The sequence below is a fragment of the Poecilia mexicana genome, unplaced genomic scaffold, assembly GCF_051168715.1.
Source record: "Poecilia mexicana isolate PSO_F unplaced genomic scaffold, ASM5116871v1 scaffold_20, whole genome shotgun sequence".
NCBI lineage: Eukaryota > Metazoa > Chordata > Actinopteri > Cyprinodontiformes > Poeciliidae > Poecilia > Poecilia mexicana.
The window spans coordinates 19,252,244-19,272,464 of NW_028263389.1; the positions used below are offsets into that span (position 1 = coordinate 19,252,244).

General features: G+C 38.0%; 1 protein-coding gene across 1 annotated transcript in view; it reads left to right on the forward strand.

Moving 5' to 3' along the window:
• The window catches only part of LOC106932145 (A-type potassium channel modulatory protein DPP6-like), a 111,547-nt gene that overhangs the window by 38,855 nt on the left and 52,471 nt on the right, over nt 1–20,221 (forward strand). Inside the window, exons 2-3 of the mRNA XM_088001435.1 lie at nt 3,805–3,919; nt 12,898–12,996. Of these exons, the coding sequence (XP_087857561.1) occupies nt 3,805–3,919; nt 12,898–12,996 (214 nt within the window). The remainder of the gene's footprint in view (nt 1–3,804; nt 3,920–12,897; nt 12,997–20,221) is intronic.

Genomic DNA, 20,221 nt, shown 5'->3' on the forward strand with positions numbered 1-20,221 from the left:
GTTGAAGCGTGACCAAAACATGACAGAGAGGGTGCAGAAGTCTGAGGGATACAGCCCCAAACCTGAATAAAAACAAGATGCCAGTCTGTTTCAGTTCTCACCCACTGTCATGTGCGAATGTGCAGAGTGAGCACGGACATTACTGCTGTTTATTCAAGCCACAGAGTGTGAAACATGACACTGAGCCAGGGGTGAGTCTGGAGCTGCTGCATGCTGAAGAGGGGAGAATAGAGATCTGTTTCCATCAGTTTACAGGTCAACTATAACCTTTATTCTCTACACAGTAACCCAAAGCAAGGATCCTGTTATCTAACTACTGCTTTACATTTATACATAAAAGCCAAATTTTAAATAGCTGAAATAAAACACCGCAACCAAAAACAATAAATGCAAATAAAAGCTACACACAACCCAAACACTAAATGCATATAAATATATTCACTCCATTCAATTATGTGACTTTTTTCCAGTTTCTATTCTAAGTTTTATACAAATTATATCGCTATGTATTGTTACCGCCACCATCACAATATATATCGATAAGAATTTTATGCAATATTGCACATTCCTAATATTAAGGTATTTTTGGTATTTGACCTTTTAAAATAAGCAATTTTATGGGTTTGAAGTAGGGTGGTAACGATTCCTCAAATTATTTGAGTACCTCGATTATTAAAATTTATTTAAATTATGTTTTATTAATTAGCGCACCGTGTTCCGGCTGGGTGATTATTTATATTCCGCAATGTTCTCCCTTCCGCCTATGAGTTGTTGATGAAAGCTAAGTGCTAGCAGCATAACGTCCAATTTTCAAGTCCAGTCTGCGAGGATTTTACTGATTCATGATAATGTCTGGGTTTTTGTAGTTTTTCGGGGGACCAATAAGCATCCTTAAAATAACTGGTGCGATGATTGGAGTACGGCGGCTTTTCTCCTCCTGGAGCTGCTGCCTGGTGGTGGTGAAGAGCGCGGCGGGTGTACCTATACAGGTGAGCGGATAAACTGAACACGGCGGGGAGCGGTTCTGTAGTTGATGTTTTCTGCAAGTGTAGGTTTATGGACGAACCGTAAAATACATTTCATATCACCTCGGTCTCAACAAACGGGTGGTGGAGCACTTCGTGGCAGCACATAACTGGTAGATGAGTTTGTTTAACAACTGAAGGAATCAAATCCCGTCACTAACATGAACACAAAGCTATAAATGTCTGGGCAAGGTGAGAGTTAATTTATTAAATTGACTGAAGATGAAAACAAACTGAAAACTGGAGTATAGACATTTTTTTAAGCGTATTTGTGAGTCTGCCTCTTTATTATTGAATATAATTTCAGATTTTTGTATAACTTTTCTTCAGGTTAACTTGGAAAGTGAGCTATTATTATTATAAGGTAATTTTCTAGACTACTAGTATTGGTGGTTTTTAGCGGCTGTGGTCCTTGACCTCCATGAGTACCAGAGGTTTACCGTGTAAAACACTAATAAACATGTTGTAACAGTCTAGCAGCAGGAGGAATAATTGTTTCTTTTCATTGTTTCATAGCTCGACACATAAGGAATGTAAAGGTCAGCCAAGACACACAGCTCTAGTTATTAGCCTATGAAGGGAAATCAGACTCGACACTGTAAACCCAGCAGACCTCACAGATGTATGGCATCACAATCCAAGTCCCAATAACCTTCTCCTTCTAGTGTCTGCTTGATGTGTCCTTCCTGGTCATCAAATACGCGTACCACTAACGAACTGGTTCTTGGTTTTAATGAATGTGGGTAATGGACAGTCTGGGCCTGATTGCCCTTATCTGCAGACTAATGATTTCCTGGGCTCTTTTCAATTATGTTGGGAAAGAGGTCACTAAAAGGTTTGTTTCTCAGCTCAGCCATTCAGCTTCATTAAAGCCTCGGTGTGTATTCATTAACACCGCAGTCATAGGTCCCTGAAGTGTGTGCTCTGCTTCGACATTTTCTCCTTTACAAATAGATTAAAAAACGTATTAATCCTGCTCTAACAGTTTATACTTGATGAGGCTTTTGGCAGATTCCCTGCTATTAATGATTTGGCGCTTTGTTGTTTGGGGATGTTGGGGAGACATTCTTGTTTTTTCATCAACATCTTGCATCATTTTTCATCTTTCTGCCTTTTATCACGTTACTACAACAAACGTTGTTGTAATTCATCTAGATTTTAGCCTCCTTTACTTTGATATCCACTGCTAAAAATATTTTAAACCTTATATAATTTGGTCTAGTTTCTAGTTAATTTTGTCTTATCTTGAAATGAGACAAAACCAACTTGTGAGTAACTTTTCAGCAAGACGTATGAGCTTGTTTTAAGTTAATAATTCCTTAAAGTTGATGAAAATGTTCTAGTTATAAGTGAAATAATTTTCCAGTGGAACTAGTTCTCAATATTATGAAACTATTGACTTAAAACAAGCTTATATATCTTGGTGAAAAGTTACTTGTGAGTTAGTTTTCTTATTCCAAGTGCACTAAGATATTTCCACTAGAAACTTGACCATAAATATTTGGTAAAATTTTTTATTTTTTGCAGCACAAAAACACAAAATCTAAACTAAAACACAGGAATCAGGGGTTAGTAGTTAGTTTATCCAATTAAAGAGGCAGTTATTATTTTGATATGGAGTCTGAGATAATTGTGGCCCTTAACCTGTTCACTGGATTTTATTTAGGGCTTTCATAGTAAAGGGGGATGAATAATTTCCTTTTAGGTCACAACCATAATATACTTTTTTTATTTTTAAATTCACCAAGTAGTGGACACAGAACAAACATTACAGACCAACAAATTAGTGCAAAATAACCGTATAAGAGAACAAATAACGGCAACAAAAATGTGAAGAGTCATGAATGCTCTTATAGTTTTCACTATTCATTTTTTCTGCAAATGTCGTATCTTGAATTTGCTTGTACAAGACATTTTTAAAAAGTAGCAGAAAACGGGTCAGATTAATTCATTTGTCATCGGCGTACCGACCGATAGCTTGTGCTTAACTTCAGACGAGGTTTGACACCAGGCTTTACGAAGACGAAGCAGAGGCCGTAACAGCTTCCGGATGGAAACTTGGAGCACGCTCATAATAATCTGTAGCGGCTGACTGCACTGTTTGGAAAATTTTCTATAATAAATTGAGCAAATTTACTGCTTGCTTGGTAATTTCCCAGAACCACCTGCTGCAGATCACCATGTGTCAAATCCATTTAATTCTGTCTTGCTTTGGGTGTAAATACACCTCCTTAAGTTGCTCCCCGTTGTTCTGGGAGAGTTGCTCTGTTCAGTTTCAGCTTTTAAAGAGCCATTCCTCGTAGAGAACAACACCAAACCCCAATCAGCTCGTTGCTCTTTGGATTCATAGGTCAGGCAGATAAAATATGCCTCAAGGTTGCTCATTACTCAGAGCCGTTTTGCAAGCCCCCAAAGCTTCCTCTCTGCACCGTCACCAAGCAATGCAATTCGCCGACGTGTCGTGAGCTCCATTTTTATCTGTCACATTCGTTTGCGTGTGATGGCTGCTGATGCGCGGCTCATTAAGGATTCCCTCCCCTCCGCCTCCTCCCGCCGCCGCTGCTGCCGCCGCTGCCGCGTCTCCTTGAGAAGCTGCGACTCTGACTCATGTTCGTCCTTGACTCACACCCCAATCTCGTCTTCCCAGGAGCGTTTATGTATCATCCGCTGTTTTGATGTTGCTCTTTTAGTTTCTCTTGTTCGTTTTCTGTTTCTGCCCTAATTAGCTTCATGTCATCGTTCACTGATGAGCTTTCTTCTCCTCTTCCGTCTCCTGCAGGAGCTGGTGGGCAGCAACCCTCCGCAGAGGAACTGGAAGGGAATAGCGATCGCCCTCCTTGTCATTCTGGTCATCTGCTCGCTGATCGTCACCTCCGTCATCCTGTTGACACCAGGTACAGCAACGGGTGGGGGTGGGGCCCCGCCACAGCGTGCGCTCCACATCACTCTGTTTACACAGCAATTGTTATGCACAGACATGCCCATTAGAGTTCACAATCAATCTCCTCACAAACAATGCAGCGAACAAAGTGCCAGCGTCTTGCTGACTCCGTCCACCGAGGTGTTTACACTCGTCCTCCCTCCTGGTTTCCACGTGAACGCTTTCCCTTTAACAGATGTAGTCAAGGTCAGGGAACTTCATTAAGCTCAGCCGGTGCAGCATCACTTCCTTCCCAAACAAGCCCATGTGCCTCTTTTGACTGAGTTGCGTAATTTGGACGGATACGTCTTTGTTTAGTTGTGTTAAACCCTCTGAGTTTCATTTGTGGCTGACCTTGAGTGTTTTTCCTTTTTTATAAAAGTTTAATCAGACGACCATCTGTCTGCATTCAGGCCCATAAAGCTCCTGGATACGGTTTTATGCACTGCAGGAGTCAAATCAGGTTAATGTGGCCTTCATCGTGCGCTCACTAGAATTAATTTACAACCACAATAAGCAAAAGGTGACCTTGTTCGTCCACAAGGTCACAGCGGCGTTTCCGGCAGAGCAGTTCAATCGTTCTGGAGAACTAAACGGGAAATGGACTGAACTTCCACAGAACTTTTCCGGTCGTCGCGACCTTTCACCCTTAAACACATTTATATTCAGATGAATTGGATCTGAAACCTTTTTCCCCACTGAGTGTTTAACGTATTTAAATTAAACACTTAAATATTAAAAGTGAGTTTTTGCTTTATTTTTAATTTTATGTTTCTGGAGTCCAAATGCTCCAGATTACACATCATTATAAATTATGGTTTCTATGTGGAACCTGACAGTTTTTATTTTTTATTATAATGTATTCTATCTGGATGTTTTCTATCCATGTCTGTCTTGTTCTTTTGTTTATTTAATTTTTTTAATTACATTATATTCAGCCTGTAACATCTGGCAGGGCCATAAACAATGTAAATTAGCGTTGGCTGTAATTGGGTGCATTTACATTTGTGCTGTTCAAAATATTCATTAATGCACAATGTCCCTCTGATACAAACAAACAAACAGGCTCATGTATATTTTTATAAATATACATTTTGAAGCAGGGATGTTTTTTTTGTTGGTCTAGAAATTGTCCCTCTAATTATTGAGATAAACAATTAAGCGATAATACTTTTGTTTTGATAATATATTGACAATGACATGATGAAAGTTTGTTTTCTCAAAGACAAACTTTAATTTAGTAAACACTTAGCTCTGGAACTGGAAAATATTTTAAATATCCAAAATAAAAGACACCAAGATTAATAAATGGAAGAAAAAAAACACTTGCAACCAAAATCATAACTAATTATGACAGCTCTGTAAACAATTTTGTTAAAAAATATTAATAATCTGACTGAAAATTACACTGAAAAAATTAGAATATAAAATTTCAGTTAATTTGTAATTAAGTTTGTTAAACTTAATTTATTTGCACTTGATTAACATAACTTAATAAACTTTATATATTTTCTTTGAGAAATTAATAAAATTTTAAAGTTGGATCAACGGTTTTCTTCAGTGTACCGAGCTGATTTCAATTTATCACACGATTAATTGCTTATGTTATTACAGAATCCTTTAATCTGAGAAGAAATTTTTAAGATCTTGAAACTTGACTTGGTAAACTTGTGCAAAATTCAGAAATTAATGTTGGTCGACTAACTGCTCAGATTATTGGTCAATGAGCGATGAAAGCTTTTATGCTAACAAAGAGAAACTAACAGCTGCAAAAAAAAATCTAACTTAATAAAACCTTTTTGTGCATCTTTACTTGGTGGAGTAGTTCCAGCTTCCTGTTGTTATTTCCCTGCACATTCAATAAAAAAATCGCCTGTTGCGTCCCAACAGGCAATTTTTTTTAAATTTATTTTTACCTCAGAGTGGCCAGCTTTCCATTATTCCTATCTCTATTTGATGCAGTAGAAACTCCCACACTTCCCGTATCTGTGCTTTGCGTCTCCAGCACTTTTTTCAGTTGTTAATCCGTTGTTAACATCTCGTATTGTGATTTTCCGAGCCGCCTTTAAACGCAACATGAACGCCTGTTGGAGGTGTGTGTGTGCAGGTGTGTTTGAGTCATGACGGCAAACGACGTTACACGGTTTCCAAACTAACGTTGGCAGTTAATTAATGCCGCTGGATGCAGATAATGTGAGCTAAATGATAACTAGCTAACGATATCACGTTAAGCTTGTAGCAAGAATAGGCTAATATTATTGCTATCTGTGTTCAAGTGAGTGATACTCGTTACATTTACTTGAATAGCTTTTTTGGGGAAAAGGTATTTATAGAAGTAGTTTTACTGCTGTGTACTTTTCTTTTACTTGAGTAGATTGATTTATTATTTAAAGAAATAGGCTTCAGAGATTGGAAACATTAGATTTCTGCAACATGACCTAATCTTTACGCAAATTTGAGCATAGTTACCCAGGATTTTATTCATGTCACTGTTTAACTTTGTATTAATAAAGATGTTTATTTTATTTGAAAAGTTGCATGAAAGTTTGTTTGCTTCCCCTGCCAAGTTCCTCTGCTGCCTCCCACTCTGCTTATGAATGAGTGAATTTGGTGAATCTGGCTCTAAAGTCGCTTTTCCCAGTTTTAGTGTTAAATGTTGCATGTTTGTGGACTCAAACAGACCCGGACAGCTGGAGGGAAGCAGAAGAACCTGCACAGCAGGCAGGTGGCGTCTCCGTCTTTCCCAGTTCCTCAATCTGTCCGCTCCATTTGCAGCAGCGTCTCCAAAGCAGACAAGCCTGATAAGTGAAATAATATTGGGTGTTTTTAATGGGCTTTTGAATATAAATATTAGTGCTGACCTTTTCAAATTTGGTTGTGAAAGTTGGGGTGATGTAATTAGCGTTTTGGTGCGTTGCAGTGGAGCCGATAGGCACTGCAGGCTCCAGGAATCCTTCCTCAAGGACAGCGCCGCTGTGCAGAAACGGGTTATTTTTCTCCTCCAGGAGGTTATTGTTGTTGTTTAATTGGATTCCTGAATTCTCCAAAGTTTAATGTGTTGTTATGTTTTTGTGCTCACAGACTTATCAACACATTCTTTCTAACTTTTTGAGTTGCCAAGTTTGAAATTTTAGTCACTAGTTTTCATTTGTCAGAATAATTTGAGAAATCCTGAACATATTTGAATTTGTGTTGCAATATCAAAGTTGTTTATTGGAGATGAAATATGTTTCCTGCTTCTAGTAGGTGTTAAAAGGATGGATGCTTTTTCTTGAAAATATTTTTATTTATCAAGTCAGACTTTAAATCAGAAGTTGACCAAATGCACAAATTGGTGAGGGCGTCAATGTTTTTAAAGAGATTTTAAAATTCTGTTTTCTTAACAGTTTCTGGAAAAGTATACAATTTTCTCTAATATTTTTCTGGATAAAGATGGAAAATATTTTTAAAAATTATCCAACTATTGCTGCCCAGTAGAGCTGCAATATTTTAGTAATAATGTTGTATTTAATCGATTATTCTGACAACTGATTGAGTAATCGGATAAAAAATATTGGCACATTCTGCAGATTTTTCATTTAATCATTGAAGTCTATTTTGTAAATATTTGAAATGCAGACAAAGCAGGTGAACACATGTTCTTTTTTAGATATGAAAATAAACATTTAATGCTTAAAATGCAAAAACAAATCATTCCTTTGAACGTTTGATCATTTGTGGCAAACAATCTGCATCTGAAGCTAAATAAAGATGCTTATTGCTAAACATTTTTTCTGACCTGTTGACTGTTTTTTCAATTAAACAATTAATAATTGAACAGAAAAGTTGCATTGTAGGAGAAATGAAGCTAAAACTCAACTACTTGAGGAGTTCTTTATAAAATATATTCTTAAATGCAAAATTGATATGTTTTCTGTACAGTTTTGACCCAAACACAGGAACAGTGCTGTAACATAATGACCGTAGGCTGGATCAGTGGTGCAGTTAAAGTCTGGGTTTAACCCAGTCAAAACACTGAAATGTTGCTTTAAAAAAGGCAACGTGGAGATGAATGTCTGCAAACGTTAATGAGCTGGAGCAGCTTTATAAGAAACTGGAGAAAAACTCCTGCCCTGCGATGTGAGGGACTGATGAAGTCAAACAGGAAGCAACGTGTGAGAGTTATTGCTGCTAACGACGCGCTGCTGGGTGAACTGGGTGAACTGGTTCTGTGGATGCCAGCTGTTCGCTCTGCTTCATCAGCTCCTCCTTTTCTTTTAAAGATGAAGTTTCTTTTCTGCCAACAGTAACTTTTAGGATAAGGAAAAACAAAATGCAGTCGTTTTGTTCTCAAGTATTCAAATTACTTTTGAAAGGATGCTTCTCTCCGGAGCCAATGCTGATCTCCAAACACGCAGCGGCAGAAATATTCCTTTCTGTGTGACAAAGGAATATTTTCTGGCTCCTCTCTGTGAGGAAATTATCTCCGCCACTTAAAACGAGTGTCTCCCTGTGTGGTGGTAATTCAACTCCTTTATTCTCATATTTGCTTATTCACCACAAGCAGAAAAAAATGTGGTTCCAGTCAGAACGAACGCTTTATTTACAGAATATAGCTAAAGAACGAGAGGATCCCTGTTGAAATATGAAGAATCCAGTTTTCTGCATGAAGCTGTTGTAGGTTTTTATTCTAAAATGTGACTTTTTCTCATTTTAGGTGGTGGGATTTCTCTGTTGATTGGGCTATTTAAACTAAAACAGAAGACATTTTGTTTTGAACCAATTGTAAACAATAAAAGCAGATTGTTTTTGTGGGCATAAGGAAAGTGGGCTTTTAGATTAGGTGATTTTCTTTTCCCTTTAATACAAACATGCTTGAGAGCTTTAAAATTGCAGAAAAGAAATTGAATTTGTTGTGCAAGTGGACCCAAGTGAAGTATTACCTCACGGTTAAAATGCTTTGGGGATGATTTTACTATAAAAATGCTGAACCACTGGTTATTCAGTACATCCTGTTTTGCTCCAATTATACTTGAAGAACCATTTTAGAAACAAAGGGAGGAAACGTTGAGCAGCAAATTGTGGCGTTGCTTTTTGTCTGAGGAGTTGTTTCCACTCAGTTAAGGGGTTAGCTTGATGGATGCTCCTCGTGCAGGTTGGCAACCGGTTTCTAAGTGCACCTGACAGCCACTTTGTTCTCCTCCACACACACACACGTGCACACACACACACACATTTCGACTTTTGAACACCACCACCTCCTCCTTCTCTGACAATGTGCAACTTCTATACCTAAGAGGTTACTCTCTTCTCGGCACATCTAGGTCATACGTTTGCTGCCACTTTGGTTTTCTGACTGACGGCGTGCGGCTCAGTGAAACAGCGACATGCAGACAGAGTGAAAATAAAACACCTTTTTAGATAAACTCACAAAAAGGGGAAACAGTAGCAGGGTGGTTAGCTGTATAGGAAGTCCTACAAAACTGGGAAAATGAGGCAATGTTATGCTAAATTGACTCTTTTGAGCTTTACGTCATATTATAATGTTATTCCCTCATCGAAAACCCGCCTGGAGTGTTGCCTTGATTATTTCATGCGGGTCTGAGAAGCTTTTAGTCTCCATGGCAACCAGTCAGCTGTACAAAACGCCTGGGTGGACCTAGCTCCGCCTTACACAGCAGCTCCTTCAGACTAGCCAGCAGCAATTAGCTGCTAAAGGAGGCTAAAAGGATTTTATCACTTCGTGAGGTTAGAATTTGAAATATGTAATCATATGATGCAGAATCTACAATAGATAAGACAACTTTAAAAATATCTATTATGGTCTAAACACAATTCTTATGATAGACTGGATTTTATAGTTTTTCTCTTCTCACCCTGTTTATTAACCCAGAAAGTACGTAAAGTCCCTGCTTATTATTTTCTGTGGAACCTAACTCCAAATTATTGATGGAAAGTTTGTCTATTTGTGTATTTTTTTTAAGAGAACATTTCTAAAATTTTAAAAAGAAAATGCAGCTAATATAAGTAGCCTCAGAGCTACTTGGCTAGCATCTGCATGGGACTAGTGGGGCGTTCACACCGAACGCATCCGACGCTCCGGGTCCGACGCTCCGGGTCCGACGCTCCGGGTCCGACGCTCCGGGTCCGACGCTTCGGGGTCCGACGCTCCGGGTCCGACGCTCCGGGTCCGACGCTTCGGGGTCCGACGCTTCGGGGTCCGACGCTTCGGGGTCCGACGCTCCGGGTCCGACGCTCCGGGTCCGACGCTCCGGGTCCGACGCTTCGGGTCCGACGCTTCGGGTCCGACGCTTCGGGTCCGACGCGTGTGCACTTTGAAGTCAGACGCTTGACATTTTTTGCTCTCGACAGCGTTGAGAGGAAACTCCTTGGCATGCATGTCCTTCAGACTCTTCCACCGTCTCCTGCATATTCGTCTAAATAAATACATCATTTATTTAATGTGACTCAACGTTTTTGCTGGACGGATTCGGATAGCTCAAATGTGGGGAAATATTTTCAAACTTACCCAACATTCCAACTTCCTCGCGGATCCTCATCCATGTCAGGTCCTTTCTCTTCCTGTCATAACTTGATTGGTCGTAGATTAGAGGACGAGAGCAAACGGCGACATTCAGTTTACCCACCATAGTTTTTTTTTCTGAGAAAATGCACCAGTAGGTGCTGGTTGATGCTCCGCGTTGAGCAGCGAAGGTTCAGATTTTTCAACTTCAGCGTCGGACGACGAAACGTGTCATCGACGCGCCTCCACACAGACTTTGAATGTAAACCTGACGCTCAAATTGCATTTTGTGAATGCAGCATTAGACTCGTCGTTTTTTGTGTAAGGAATTAAATGATGTTGCTTTTCCATCAAGCCCACATCTTCCAGTTGCTGAAATGTTACTTTTTAATCACCTTTCAGCAAACATGTATCGTATCTGGAGATTAGAGACAGCAACTATAAACTGCTTACATTAACCGATTCAATAAATGTAAGAATATGGATGTTTTGTCGTTTAACAGTCAATTTATATCTGGGACATTTGCATGTAGAAACGATTTTCTTGTAGCAAACAAAGGAAGTTGATATAATTGGTTCTTAACCAGATGAGCCCATAATAAAAGATTTTAATTTCCAACAAATTAGTCCTTGATTTACATGATACCATTGCAAGAAGCTTTGAATGGATGAGATTTTAATGAAAGACAAAGACAGTTTGGTGCCATTGAGAGGTGGATGTCAGTGAAAATAAGGAGATAAAAAAATCTATAATTTTTGACTAAAAGTTGAAGTTTTTAATAAAATATTACAGGTTGAACTCGTTCTGAAAACTACAGCTTCTTTCTCTGCCTTCTCCCTTCGCTCTGAGTGATTTTATGGAGCCGAAGATGATATGATGAGCATCGATGGATGAAATTAAGCTGAAATAAATTGCAGGAGGCACTTTCGGTAAATATGTGCGTCTGTGCTGACAAATAGAACCCATCCCAGTTTTATCAAAAGCCTGAGGGAGTTATACGATGAAGCCTTTGTTATCATGCTCGTGTGTGGCTTCTTCTTCTTTTATTTCTCATATAAGGTATTCTTCTTTGAAAGGTGAACAGCCTGTGGGGAGAAAGTTGTTAAGATGCAGTTTAAGGTAAAAAATCTGACAAAAGGACGTTATAGATTCTCTGCTTTTTGTTGTTGAGAGTTAAAGAGAAATTTGTTTCCCATCTCTGTGGTCTTTTTCTGTTTCAGCGCCTGCTTCAAAAAGCTTTTCAAACCACAAAATCAGCCCTTGAATTTAACTTAAGCGTTTAATTATCAGAACAGCGACTTTATTTTGCCCTTTTTGTTGTATTTATGTGACAAATGGAAGATATTTAATTATATTGTAGCGCTAAAAGTGAAACAAGGACATTAAATTAGGTTTGGCTTTAAATTTGAATCATTAAAAGATAAGAAAAAGTAGCTTTTAGTTATTTATATTCACTGCTCTCTGCACCCAATTTTAGGTAAAACTTTATTTGAAGGGGGTTGAATAAGACTGTCATGACACTGTCATAAACGTGACATAACACATGTCATGAACATGAATAAGCCTTCATGAATATTTATGACTGTTGTCATAAAGCGTCATTCGGTAAATTATGACACTTTTAATACAAAGTTGACATTATTCAAAATGTCTTTGTTTAAACTTTACCTTTAATAACATAAAGTTACCTCATTTTTAAAGTGCAATCAGTAATACTTTTATAACAAGTTTATATCAGTAATGATTTCCTGGTTAATGTTAAGTTGTCATAACAAAGACATTTTGAATAATGTCAACTTTGTATTAAAAGTGTCATAATTTACCGAATGACGCTTTATGACAACAGTCATAAATATTCATGAAGGCTTATTGATGTTCATGACAGGTGTTATGTCATGTTTATGACAGGTGTTATGTCATGTTTATGACAGTGTCACGACAGTCTTATTCACCCCCCTTCAAATAAAGTGTTACCCAATTTTATGATTCAATCTAAGATTCTAACTGAGCAAAAACACAAAATTATAATATTTATGGGTCTCATTTTCATGTACTAAAAGCATTTTTAAATTCTTAGGTGTGAATCAATAAAATCAACATTTCTTTTGCTACCACAAATAAAAACATATCCATGTTTTTATTCAAGTCAGCTCCTCAAAATGTTTTTTACTGAAGATGTTTTATTGTTGCAAGTATTAAGATAAAAATACCTGACATGGATTCACACGTGTGAATGTTTCATTTAAGAGTGCTTTAAACCTCTAAAGATGGATTCACAAGAATATTTTTATTTTAACCTGTAAGACATGCCTAATAGATTCTCTTGGTTACCAGAGAATCTGACTTTTTGTGGATAAAATCCGAGCTAATCAGATTGTACCTCATCCCATCCTGCTACTTTTCTGCATGCTAACGCCTACCTGCACTAAAATAGTCATTTCCTTTGCAGGTGAAGACGACCGTCTGGCTCTGAAAGGCAAGGTTACGGTTGGAGACCTCTTTCGAAAAGAATTCAAGGTTCATGACCCAAACGCCAAATGGATCAGCAGTAAGTTGCTCTTATTAATCTTTATTAATAAGTGATAGGTTAGATAATCCTGTGGCTCCTACAAAGCCAAAAATGAAACGCTTCTCATTAAGAATGAGAATAAAAAATGAGTTCTTCAGAAGATTTTCTGCAGGTTCTTATGGCTCAAAGCAGCTCTTTGAGTTGGATAGAGACAACCTTCACATTTAAAACTATTTAACACATAAAAGAAGGTCAACAGAAATAGCAAACGAGGTGGGAGGGGTTCTTCAGTTGAGCAGCCAAGAGTTGGGTTGTTTTAATGGCCTCATTAATTATGCAATGAGTTTTGTTTTATGTTTGGTAGTAAAGTGGCTGAGCCACCAGGAAATGTTGAAGGTGGATTGATTCAGGAAGTGATTTGTAGGCCACAGTTAAAATATCCCCAGTGATATAAAAGCTTTGGAGTTTCCTCACCAAGTGGAGGCGCTACTGTGGGATGAATTGTGTAAAATTCACATTTTGCAGGTTTTTATTCTTCTACTTGGGTTTCTACTCCTTCTAAAAACAACTCAAACACTTAAAAACAAAAAACTTCCCAGTCATCTTTTTGGAAGTAAGTTCAGGTTTTTTGGTGTCTGGAAAATGAGGCATTTTGAAAACCTCTGGAATATAACGCCACAAATCAGGAGGCACTCCCCGTTACCTAGCAACCCCAGCTGAGTTCCAGCATGTTTGATCAGCTGGTTTTACCGCTGTACAGTGGCTGCTGGAAAAGACTTACCATTCAGAAACCACTTGCTGCATACTTACTGGCTGTGCAGGAGGCTTCACTTCTGCTTTTCAAAGATGTACGGTTGTATAATTGCGCATCTGTTTGCAGCCATTTTCATGTGCGAGTGTTAAACATTGAGTTAGAGGCGTGGCTAGCAGCGGCTTATTTATATTTAAAGTGACAAGAGGCTCTGAAAGTTGGAAAATAAAAGATAGTATGCGTTAGGGCTGTGTAATATCAATTTTGCGATATATATATAGATATTTTCTTTCCTAGAAAAAAATCGATATTCATCCGCAAGTATTGTAACATCCAACTGTCACCTTGCTCACTCACTGCTTGCTTTGCCGGGAGAGTGATTAGGTCATCAGGCTTAGAGTGATTCCTTCAGATGTTAAGTGTCAAGGTTAAAAAGGTATCAAACTATCCAGAGCAGGTACTTGGTGCACTTTATTTACTTTACAAATGCATGCAAGCTACAGTTTGTACTGTTTCAATTAAAAGAAACATGTTTTCTCAACACTTTTTTGATTCATTTTGTCCAGCTGTTGACTTTAAGTCTGTGTCCATGTCCAAACAGAGCCAGGTATTGTGTAGTTGGTGCTTTTAATCAGTTTTCAGTTAAAATAGTTCAATCCAACTCTATAACAGTCACAAAATGTCACCAAAATCACTCTGTCCCTCTAAAATCTTTCAGAAAATCGCAAAAGTGTATTGAATTGTATTGTTTGCTGAATATCACAATATATCGTATTGTGAGCAGAATATCGTGTATCGTATCGTGAGATTATTGTATCACTACAGCCCTATTTTGCGTCTGGATGTTTCTTTTGGTTCATATCACACATATTGAGCGCATGGTGGACCGGTATCGACCCAAACTCTCGCCCATTGAGTGTTGCAGTTTTCTGCCAGTTTTAGATGTCTCTGGTCCTACAAAGCTCATCCAGCTGGTTCAACTACCTCCTCTGCATGTAATAAAGTTCTGCTAATGAGCCACTGCAAATAAAACTTACAGCATAGCATTTTACTTTCAGCACAGCTACTTTAAGGAAACCAGTGGGAGCAGACATTATGTGGATACAAGAAAAACGGCAAACAAGAAGTTCGATGCATCACCGGAAAAGTTTTAGCTTACCAGCTCCTTAAGTCTTGCAACACAGTAACACAATCGTAATACAACAATCAACAAATCTTCCATCTGCGTCTGTTTTTTTTTTGCGAATTGCTGCACCTCCAGCTGGTGTGCGTCCTCTAATCCGTCCCCTAAAAACAGAAATCATGGCACTCCTCATCCATAATGCACACTGCACATTGTCTGAGTGAATGCAGCCCTGCTCTCGCCCCTCAACGTGGCATCTTGAGTCACAGCTGCATCCTCATTAGGAAACATCAAGGAAATAAACACAGGATGAGTCTGTTTACATCCATGCACGACTCAAACTCACTCACAGCACGACTGCCGTTTTACTTAGTTACAGTCCAGAAGCGTTGGCTGCTAAATGTTTAATTGAACTTAACAAGAAGTTAGAAAAAGAGGAAAAATGTCAATCAGCAATGTCAGTTTTAGAGTCAAAGTGGTATCAGCTGCAAAAACTACAATGTTATTTACAAATTGTTGTTTTTTAAGTTGCGTTCAGGTTTGAAGTCAGGAGAAAGTTGATGAACTGTAAAAAAAAATTTTTTAAAAGTGACACTGAGCAAAAGATAGGTGAGAAAATTGCCAAAAGTTGCCAGACATTGAAGACAATACTTGTATGCATAATGCAACTCTTACACTGAAGAAGTGGAAATATCTTACAGCTGTAGCTTGGACACTTGGCAAACCGGCACCTTTACTACGGATTTAGAAGCGCTCTGTGGTTAGTCACCACAGAGGTAAATATCTCAAAAACTAATTCAAAAAGCTCAAATTTGGTGCCGTTCAGATAAACGCTTTATCTGAATGCATTTATTGTTACTGTGTGGTACATTTCTAACAACTGTGTTATTAGTAGCTTTATCACAATACAATATTAAATTGATGGATTTTCATTCCAATATAATGTTTCTTGACATCACAAAGTCTCTTATGATCAATTTTGATTCAATTCACGTTTGCGATCAGGATGATGCAATGTCATACGTCCAGAATCATTTTCATTCAGCTCTGGGAAAGTGATCAGGTTTTCTAATTTTACTCTTTATAGTTTTGAGTATAATGGATATTATAATTTTATTCTATGAGCTACTGACAACATGTCTGAAATTCCAAGCAAAAATTTAGTATTTATTTGCACAAAATGAGAAATGGTCAAAATAACAAAAAGGATTCTGAGCTTTCTTACCTCAAATAATGCAAAACCCCGCCCCCAAAAAGCTATAAGTTCATGTTCATTTAGAAACAACAATACTAATGATTTAACTCAGGAAGAGTTCAGGAATCAATGTTTGGTGGAATAACTATCAGGTTTTCAATGGGGTTCAGTGCAGAGGGCTCTTCATTTTTTCTAGAGCTGTATATCAACTTACTATGAGAAACTTTATGCTCACAAACAACACCTACAGCCTACAGTCTGGCTGTTGATTCCCTGTTCAAACTGTCTGCCTCATAATTTCTTTCCAGTAGAGAAACTGCTGAGGGGGAAGGAAGAGATTACATTTATACTTTCATAAAGTGATTTCTGCATAGTTGATCTTTATGAATCTTTTCATTTACTTTCTCTTTTTCACCACACATCCATCTGACTTGTTAGAAAACTGACTTTAGACTTGAAACAATCTGCTTTCTATTCATAGCAATTAGCAGCAGCGCTCTCCTGTTGCATGCGCTACACCATTAACGTGTTTTTTTTCTTTGTTTCACACCCTTAAAACATCTGAATCATGGTTAAATTTACCATGTCATTCACTGTTCAGCGTCTGATTTCTCTCTGTTATTCCGAACCACATTTCCCCCACATGCTTCAGTAGCTGCTTCATAACCTGGAACTACAACACTAATTTTTCTTAACTTCCTAATGTCGACGCTGTTCCGATCCATCGAACTCTTTGTCTTTTATTAATGCTGAGACAGTAAGAGAAACACACCTCCTTTCTGTGTCGCAGCATCTCAGCTGCTGCAGTTTGACCTTAAAGAAAGTGATCAAACGTTTCCCCTTCCAGCTCATGTGAGTTGGCAGGAGCAGAGCATGTTAGCATGTAGTCATAAAGCTGAAACTTTGCGTTAATTATATTAGTGACAGTAAAACAACACCATTCGAGGTAAATGTGTTTTTATCTCCAGTCCCCCATATGTGCTGGGTGAAGAGATTCCCCTCATGCAGCTGATTTGTCGTTGTTGCAGGCTGTGACCCAAAGGGTGTAAACAAATCAATCATGCCTGGATGAGCACAGGAAGCTGCTGTGCTACTGTACACATCTGGAGGACAACATCTGTTCCTCAGAATTACCAGTTAAACCAATGGAAAGAAAAAATTATTTTTAATATTAGCAAAATTTCGGTACGGGACAAAAAAAAATACATTTGTTAAACAGAAATAAACTCAAACATTAAAAATAACTTTTTGCATAATTATGGCTGCATTTCCAACAATTCCCAACGTATAAATGTTGTGAAAACATTTCTGTAACTGTTATTTACTTTAAGTTGATCACAATGTGTGAAATAATTTGTTCTTGTGTTTTACTTAAAATTTTTTATAATGTTTTAGTCGTCTGCAATTTTTAATTACTACACACCTTTTGACAAGGTCTCTGAAAAAGTTTCCTGTGAAGTCATGGTTAAATAAAAATAAAAAAGCACATTCTCTGACTTCTCTCTGTTACCAGACATGCTAATATTTGTGTATATAAGTTTTTATACACCAAATATTAAGACCGATGAACCATTTTTCTTACTTTCTGAAGTCAAATCAAGTTTCTCTTGTTTTAGGTCAAATAGAATAAGCTAAATTATTTCTATTTGTTAAAATCCACAATAATGACAGAATATATCAGATTCATAATAATCATCCTATGTAAACTTCTGATTTTAAATACATTGATAAATAAATCACTCATTATTACTGTGGCATTTAGCAAATAGAAATAATTTTGATCATTAAATCAAGAGAAGTTAAACATCACAGTGAGTAAAAAATATGAATGTGTCTTTATTTGACGTATGTAAACTTCTGGCTTCAACTGTGAGAAAAACTGGAGTTATGTAAGATCATTATTAGTGAGAATAAATTCTGCTTTGCACTTAAAATTTTCTCTTGAACCAAAAATTGACCTGAGCTGATAAAAGACATGGTGACTGAAGGGGGTTTTACAGCCGTCCTCACACAGGAGCAATCTCTGAAAAACACTAGACCTCCCTGTTGAAAGCTCTTCAGCGCTTCGTCTTTTCTCTTCCTCCATGATATCAGTGTTTTTCTGCTGAATGATTAAGTGTGGCTCACAAAAAGGAGAGAAATGGGAGAGGGAGCTTTAGAGAGAGCCGTAAGCTGATTAGTTTGTCTCCGTTAGCTTTGCTTTTCTTTTTTTTTTCCCAGAGATAAACCAACATCTGTGCTTTCAGGGCTGCGTCTTGGTTTAGCTGCGAAGGCTCTTCTGGTTGGAGGTTGAAATTGAATTTTTTTTTTAAACCTTGTTTTGTTCGTTTTATGATTTCTTCTGAGACTCTCTCCATTTGTCAGTCAGTTCCCCAGAGACAGACTGAATATAACCTGGAGAGGCCATAATCACCGCTTATTGGGCCATTTTTCTGCACAGCCGCTTCATCAAGCCTTTTTCTATCCAAACAGACGCAAAACGTCGGTTATTTAATTGGTTTTTATCATTAGTATGAAGTTGGTTGCTACTAACTCCATCCGCCTGTTTTAAAATTAAACTTTATGAATTTGCAGACTTGTGAAACCTTTTCATTCTACAAAGCTGCGTAATACTCCTATCGCTTAGTTAAACAGTTCGCTTGACATTTTTTGACTTTTTCCTTTTTTTAGTTACAGAAAAAACAAACTGCTTTTATTTTTAATTTAACTTACTGGAACACAAAGAAAACTCTGAGCATGACTCACACCAAGGATGTTCATTCTTTCTCTTTGAGAGGACTATTCATTGATATCCAAAGAAAAGAAAACAGCTTTTTTATTTATTTCTTTTGCCTGTTGTACTGACTCATACCAAACCATGTACAATATGCTGTTACACTCCTATTGCATGGACCCCGTATAACCTGTTGCAACAAGATGTTGAAGCTTTAAATGTTGCATCAAAGTTATTGAATCAGACCTGAACAGCATCAATTATTTACTTCTGAGGTACAGCTCTCTTAAAAGTACTGATTTCTTTGGTTTTTGCTTCATCGTCAAACCTAAATGCTTCAGATCAGAACAAATTGCAAACAAAATAACGGTGGTGACTCAAGTCGATGCAAACTGCAGTTTTCAAATGAGAGAGTCACTTATTAAAAGAGATAAGCTACCAAAACCAAGCTGGTTTTATGTCTGGCTGTCTAAATTGTCCTGTTTGTGTGTTTGCACTGTCAAACTAATCACTTTAAAATATCTGTTCCCCTCCTCGCCTGTGGGGGCGCTGCACGAAGAACCACTGAAGGAAACGACATCTGAAGAAGACTGAGCGCACCTTCCTTCTTCACAAAATAAAAGCATGTCATATTTTTGAGTTTGTAGGATTTCTCTATCTTTGATAAAAGGCCATGAACCATTTCTCCCACTAGCAGATTGTTTTGGTTGTATTTACCCAGAATGCCCTGCGCTATAGTTCGCTTCTGCTTTTGGAGCAGTCTCCGGTCCGATTGGCATTCATATATGCATTCGAACTGCTCCAGAGTTCACTGAGGTTTTTATGCGGACCAGAGTTCACTTGTTTATCGCATTCATACCCAAAAGAACCAAACTTTATTGGCAAACAAACAGGCTGGTGTGAATGCCGCTTTAGTTTTGCTTTCTGAGTTTCTACTCATGTGATTTCTTCACTTTTTTTTTTTAATCAAGCCTGCATGATGGTTTTTCACAGAGATCCTGGGTCACTTAGACAGATTTCTGGCCTTAATTGATTATTTTCAAAACATTTTCAGTGTTTAAATGTGGTTTGTAATCTGAAACATAAAAAAAGTAAATCTTCAAGACAGCAAATACTTTTTCAAAGAACAGTCTATTGCATCGATATTCTAATCACGTTTGGAAACCTTCACCAAGTCTGCCTGCCTTGGTTTGGTAATTGCACATTTAGCAGACACACTGATATCGCCCAGATGCCTGTTTTTGTAGCGCTCCATCTGAATCCGACACAGCGTCCCCATCCTTTTCATCCCACCAAGGTGAAAGCTGTCCTCAGGGATGTGATGCCAGCTCCGCAGGCAGCTGTTTGCCATTTTAATGGCCACGCTCCTCTTGTTTGCCACTCCAGGAGTCCCTTTTTTCCCTCCTTAATGTTTGTTAAATATGATAAAGGGGGGAACCTTTTGAGAAGAAATGGACCGGTTGGGACAATGAAAAGGGCCGT